General features: G+C 36.1%; 1 protein-coding gene across 1 annotated transcript in view; it reads left to right on the top strand.

Annotated features, from left to right (window-relative positions):
* Positions 1–2,252: 2,252 nt before the first annotated feature.
* The window catches only part of LOC115961108 (structural maintenance of chromosomes protein 2-1-like), a 14,275-nt gene continuing 9,803 nt past the window's right edge, over positions 2,253–6,724 (top strand). Inside the window, exons 1-2 of the mRNA XM_031080148.1 lie at positions 2,253–2,505; positions 4,404–4,883. Coding sequence (XP_030936008.1) covers positions 2,253–2,505; positions 4,404–4,883 — 733 coding nt within the window. The remainder of the gene's footprint in view (positions 2,506–4,403; positions 4,884–6,724) is intronic.

The following is a 6,724-nucleotide window of genomic DNA, read 5'->3' as shown; positions in this document are numbered from 1 at the left end:
TGGCATCGGAGACCTTTTTGCAAGCACAACGCCGGCGAATCACTCACTTTCGTTCGTCCACGGGTTGCAGAGGATTGATTGGGTAAGGAACGACTTCCATCTGGACGATCATAATCAACTGACGATCAATCATCATAAAAAAGAATTGGAAAATGGCCGATTTTCTGTTTCAATTAGGGTTGGATCAGTGGCCAAAGTCCGAATGATTGAGCTCATGAAGAATTTCATTCATAATTGTAATTATATAAATAAATAAAATTCAAGATAAGTTTATAAGTAATAATACTTACTAAAAGTTTATTTAATTACTATAAAGTAGAAGTACTAAAATATAACTTGACAAATTGTTATTACAAAAATAGTACTCCTTCCACCAAATTGATGAGTAATCTTTGGATGTTGAGGATATGACATTGCTATTATAAAATTCAGAAATTTTGTCAAATTTAGGAAGGTTGAAAGCAAGAAGAAACCCCTAGATTTGGTGAGCAACCCAAGTGTAAATCCACTGAGAGTTCCCGAAATTGGAAAGAATCTAAGGGGAAGAAAGAGAAAAAGACTCAGGCTATCAGTATCTATATGGGAAAGAGGATACATGGACATTAACCTCTATCAGTATACTTGCTTCTGTTAGGTTCTAAGTACTTAGGAACTAATGTATTAGAATTCTAATTTGTATCGTTTGCAAACCATGATCAAAACAAGTTTTTAGTCTTGTTTTAGACTTGCTCAAAGTATGTGTTTTATGTAAAGTTGGAATCGAGTTGCTGCAGAATTCATTGTGATATTCGGTCTAGCTCGATCAATCGAGAATTACACTCAACCAATTGAAAGTCAGGCAAAATGTTTTTTCTACAGAATTTCTAACTCAGCCATAAGTCCATATGACGTGTAGGGTTTTATGTTTTTCCCTAAGTATAAAAGGGAAACCCTAGCCACGTGTTTGAGGTTGCTCTAATTTGCTATGTGTGTGAATCTCTTATGAGATCTGAAAGGTGGTTGCCTTCACACATGCTTAGGATTATCAAGAAGGAGATTTCATTGAGAGCTTGATCATCATTTAGTTGCTGCACTAAAGAGCTTAAAGATACACAAGTGGGAGTGCTTGTACTTGTTGGAGAATCCAAGAAAGAAGGAGTTCGTGGTCTCAAAGCTTGCACGTGGTCATGTCAGTAAGTTTTCTACATGAGGTAGCAATAAGATGTTAGTGGTCTAAGTCACTATTGTAAAACTTTAATTCTTTTCATAGTGGATTCAGTTTACCTTGAGGATAGTTAGGTTAAATCCTCCCCAGGTTTTTACCTGTTTGGTTTCCTAGGTCATCATATCTTTGTGTTCTTTATTTTCCGCACTTTATATTGATATGATATATGATTATGTTAACCTAGATCTGAAATTTGGACTAAGTAATCACTTGGTTGATTAACTAGGTTAATCTAATTGTGTTTTTTAAGGGGTCTAAAAACGTACAAGTGGTATTAGAGCAGGTTGCTTTCTTGTTGTAGATCTTTTGATCTCTGAGCTGATCCTTGACCCCTGTTGTCATGGATTTTTGGAAAATCTTTTTGCTTATATGTCAACTTGCCTACTTGTTGTTTTTGTCTCTTATTGCTTTTGCTAAATCTTTCCTTGAGCATCTTGGTCTAATCACATGTGATGATAATTATTTGTGTTATACTGCTTTAACCGCCTTAAAGGCACGTGATTCTTGTCTTTGGTATTTGGATAGTGGTTGTTCCAGGCATATGACAGGAAACAAAGGTTTATTCAAGACACTCTTTGAAGGAAAGATTGGGACAATCACTTTTGGAGATGGAAGCAAATCTGTGATCAGAGGCATTGGAACTGTGGACATTCTAGGGTTACTAGTCTTTGAAGATGTTTGATATGTTGATGGATTGAAGGCCAACTTACTCAGCATCAATCAGACTTGGTATGTTCAGGAGATGGCACGTGTCATGCTATACAATAAAAAGTTGCCCAAATCCTTTTAGGGAGAAGCAGTTAACCTTGCTTGCCTTACACTTAACTAGGTGTATTTCAGACCTGATTCCAAGAAAACTCCCTATGAACTCTGGAGAGCAAAGAAGCCCGTTGTCAAATATTTTAGGATATTTGGTAGTGATTGTTACATTCTAAGTGATAGAGAGAACCTAGAAAAGTTTGATGCAAAGAGTGACAAGGGATATTTTTTAGGATACTCCTCTACTAGTAGAGCATATAGAGTGTATAATCTGAGAACCAAAACAGTCATGGAATCTTTAAATGTTGTGATCAATGATGCAGTATGTTCAGAAGCACATTCAGAAAACACTGCTTCGGTTCAAGATAAGTCTATGGAGGTTGTTGACTCACTTCCTGTTGATTATGTGGGGAAGTATAGTGATGAAGAGTTGATGGTGCTAAATGATGCAGTTTCTGTGCCATCAATTCTAGAACCATCCAAACCGGCTCATGAGACTCAACAAGCACAACATGAGTTTAGTCCTTCATCAGAACAAAAAGGTATCTCCACATCTCTGGTTAAAGGTCTATCTTCTAGAATTAAGTTGAATCACCCTGCCATAAATATTGTAAGGTTGAATTTAATCAACCATCTTGTTGGCTTTATTCCATGCTAAATTTGCTTGTATTTCAGCATTTAGTAACCCTGTATTTAGGTGGGACTGTTGTAAGGGTAATGAGTGAGATAGAGTGTTGAAATGCTCAAGAGTGTGCAAGAAAACAGAGACTCGCGACTTGATCTCGCGAGTGACTCGCGGCTTCAAGCCTCAGAAGCAACACACGTGCCAAGCATGCCAGAAGTTGAAGCGTCATGCTAGCTGTAGCATTACAGGACAAAATAGTACAACTAGCCATTTAGTTACCTTGCGGTTGGAACTCGTGACTCAGTCAAGCCGCGAGGCCAAGCCGTGAGCCACCCCTGTTTTAAAAAACCTGACTCTTCACATTCTATTTTCACCCCAGTATAAATACCCCTTATACCCACAAAAGAAAGAGAGCTTCTAGAGATAATTTTGAGAGAGAAACCCTAGAGTAAAACAAGATTGATTCATCTACAATCTTTACATAAGAGTCTCCTCAGATTCCTCAACTCTCTTCCTCTCCATTGTTAAACCCTTGAGAGGCTTTTTTACCAAAACCTTTTCTCACCATATCCATTACTGTGAGAAGGCTGTTTGGTGTTCTAGGAAGCAGTTAGGAAGGAGCCAATTTACATTGGTTGATGCTATGGTCAAGTAGCAGAATCCGGGAAGCTAGAAAAGAAATAGGTTTGGCGCAACCTCGTTGGAGCAAGAAGCTTGGAAGGCTCAAGTACACTGGGTAGATTAGGCTTGGGGGGTCTATTGCTATTCATGTATCCCAACTACATTTTCTAGTGGATTACTTACCGCTTGGAGGGCGGCAGAGAGGTTTTACGCCGAGGGTTTCAGTTTCCTCTTCGATAACACATCGTGTGTTGTCCTTGTGTTTGCATCTTCCTTCCCTTTTTATCTTTGCCTTTTATTATCTGCTATGAGTTGTGATTTTAATTGACTTAGATTGTTTACCAATTCTGTTTATAGCTTTTATGCATTTTCCGCACACTAGTTGTTTGACATAAAGTTTGAATTGATTATTTTGTAATTGGGGGTCTAAACGTTTAAGGGTGTTTTATACACTATTTGAACTTTCAAATATATTGGGTAGTCTAAATGATAACATGCAATTGAGGTCAAAAGCCTTGAATTTGATTACTCACTCATGCTATCTATCCCAATTTGAATCGAAAAAAGTGGATGAAGCACTTCAAGATGCTAATTGGGTTAATTTCATGCATGAAGAACTTCATCAATTTGTTCGGAATGATGTGTGGGAATTAATTCCTAGACCTAAGGTAGTGGATTTGATTGGAACTAAGTGGATTTTTAAGAACAAGTCAGATGAACATGGTACAATTATTAGAAATAAGTAAAGACTTGTTGCTCAAGGGTACACACAAGTGGAAGGGATTGATTTTGATGAGACCTTTGCACCGGTAGCAAGATTAGAATCCATTAGGATACTTTTGGCCATAGCAAGTCATCTGAATTTCAAGTTATATCAAATGGATGTCAAGAGTGCTTTCTTGAATGGGATGTTGCAAGAAGAGGTATATGTTGAACAACCAAAGGGTTTTGTTAATCCTCATAGACCGGATGATGTCTACAAGATGAAGAGAGCCCTTTATGGTTTGAAACAAACTCCTAGGTTTGGTATGATAGACTGACTGCATATCTCACTGAGCATGGATTCAAAAAAGGGATCTGCAGATACTACTCTCTTCATAAGAAAGGATAAGAATAGTTTTGTTGTAGCTCAAATTTATGTTGATGATATTATTTTTGGTGCTACTAATGATTCTCTTGCTCATTCTTTTACAGATGAAATGGAGACAATGTTTGAAATGAGTGTGGTTGGTGAACTAATTTATTTCTTGGGATCGCAGGTGAAGCAAATAGACTCGAGAATCTACATCAACCAAGCAAAGTATGCAAGAAATCTAGTCAAGAGATTTGGACTGGACAAGGCTGCTCATGTTAGAACACCAATGGCTTTAAATGCAAAATTAACAAATGATCTATCACGTGAGTTTGTTGATGTTACATTATATAGAAGCATGATTGGATGTCTTTTGTATTTAAGTGCTAGTCGACCTGATATTGCCTTTAATATTGGTGTCTATTCTAGATTTCAATCTAATCCTAAAGTTTCACATTTGAATGCTGTAAAAAGAATCCTAAAATATGTTGGTGGAACTTGTGATTATGGATTATTTTATAGCAAAGAGTCTAATCTATCTCTTGCGGGTTTTTCTGATACTGATTGGGTTGGTAATGTTGATGATAGAAAAAGCACCATTGGTGGGTGTTTTTATGTAGGAGCCAATCTTGTTGCTTGGATGAATAAAAAGAAAAATTCAGTATCTTTGTCTACTGTAGAGGCCGAATACATTGTTGTTGGAAGTTGTTGCTCACAGCTTCTATAGATGAAAAACTTTTGAATGATTATGGGATATCACAAGATACTATGGTTGTTTATTGTGATAATTCTAGTACTATTGATATCTATAAGAACCCTGTTCAACATTCTAAAACTAAGCACATAGAGATTATATATCACTTCATTAGAGATCTTGTTGAAAGAAAAATTATGTGTCTTGAGTATATCCCTACTGAACGTTAGAATGCTGACATCTTTACCAAACCTCTTGATAGAAGTAAGTTTGAGACACTTCGTCAAGTAATTGGTGTAATTCTGTGCCCCTGATCATCCTTGGCTTTCATGGTCCTTGTGCTTCTTTGCTCTACTCTTTGTGACCATTGTTCTTTGGTTTTTGTTTTCTTTGTTTCTAGGATTTGCATTGCATTATATTCATGCATTTCATTCAAGGTTTTTATTTTATTATTTTTTTTATTTTATAATTCTTTTCAAATAAAAATAAATAAATAAAAAGGAAGTAAATCATGTTTTGCATTTATTTTTCTTGGCATTGAAAACAAGGTTGGTCAATTATTTTCACATAACATGTCTTTGTACCTTGTTTAGCTTGGATGAGTTTTTTTAATGCACTTTACTAGTTGGAGCTTTGTAGTGCATGTTGTATGGGAAAGATGTTTATAGTTTTTGATCACTTTGTCTTAATCTTAAAGTCACATGTCTTTAACTATCGGACTTGAACTGTGATGGCCCAATTTGATTGATTGTGTGATATGTGTTGGTGTGTGATGAGTCCTACATTTGGTATTTATTGGGTTGAACTAGGCTTTGTTAACAACTACAAAGAGCCTCAATTGTGACTAGTCCTTTTGAGGTATAGCGCAGATATGGCTAGCGTTTTACCTTGGGTTGTTACATATGGTATTAGAGTCGGCCCAGTAACCCCATGTGGGCTCAGAGACACTACCTTACAAAGTGGGCCCTAACGAGGACGTTAGGGATTTAAGTGGGGGAGATTGTGATGCCCCAATTTGATTTTGTGCTCGAGAGTAGCACATGCACAAAAAGAACATAAGGTGTCGCCTCAGTTAAATTGCTTAAAATTGGTGTGTACATTATCCCGGCTATTTTAATAAGTTTAAGCTAAATTAAAATTTGTGTGTATAATATAAGGCAAATTAAGAAATTTACATGATTGCAAGCTTATGATCTAGGAGATGTAAGAGTTATATGATGTAACTCTTTAGGTGATAGTCTCTTTCAAACTCTATGTGATGAATTTTGTAGACTTTGTGTTTGATTTCTATTCACATATCACCTCACATGTATTTTAAGCTTTTTTTAGTTGCACACACTATACAAGTTACTTTTTGCTAAACTTTGTACATGTTATTGTGTGTGTTTTTCTTTGACCAACCAAGTTTGAAAATTCCTTGAGTTTTATGCAAAACATATTTGATGTTTGAGATTTTAAGAGAATGGATTGAAAATCTTAATTTTGGGAAAACTGGGTTCAAACCATGTGTTTTTGAAAAGCATTTCATCTTATACTCATGCATGTGATTCTTAAAATTTAATGCTTTGAGGTGTTTCTGCATTCTTTTGCTTTGTTTTTCAAAAAAAAAAAAAAACTGTTTTTTCCAAAATTTTGACCGATCGAAATTACGATTAAAGATGTTTGTGAGTCTCTGTCTGTTTCGATCGGTGCTCGATTGGTGTTGGATCAATCGAAACATTTTCGACCGATCGAATCTGTTTTTTGATC

Source organism: Quercus lobata, chromosome 9 (assembly GCF_001633185.2).
Source record: "Quercus lobata isolate SW786 chromosome 9, ValleyOak3.0 Primary Assembly, whole genome shotgun sequence".
NCBI classification, from domain to species: domain Eukaryota; kingdom Viridiplantae; phylum Streptophyta; class Magnoliopsida; order Fagales; family Fagaceae; genus Quercus; species Quercus lobata.
This window is presented reverse-complemented; position numbering and strand designations above follow the sequence as displayed.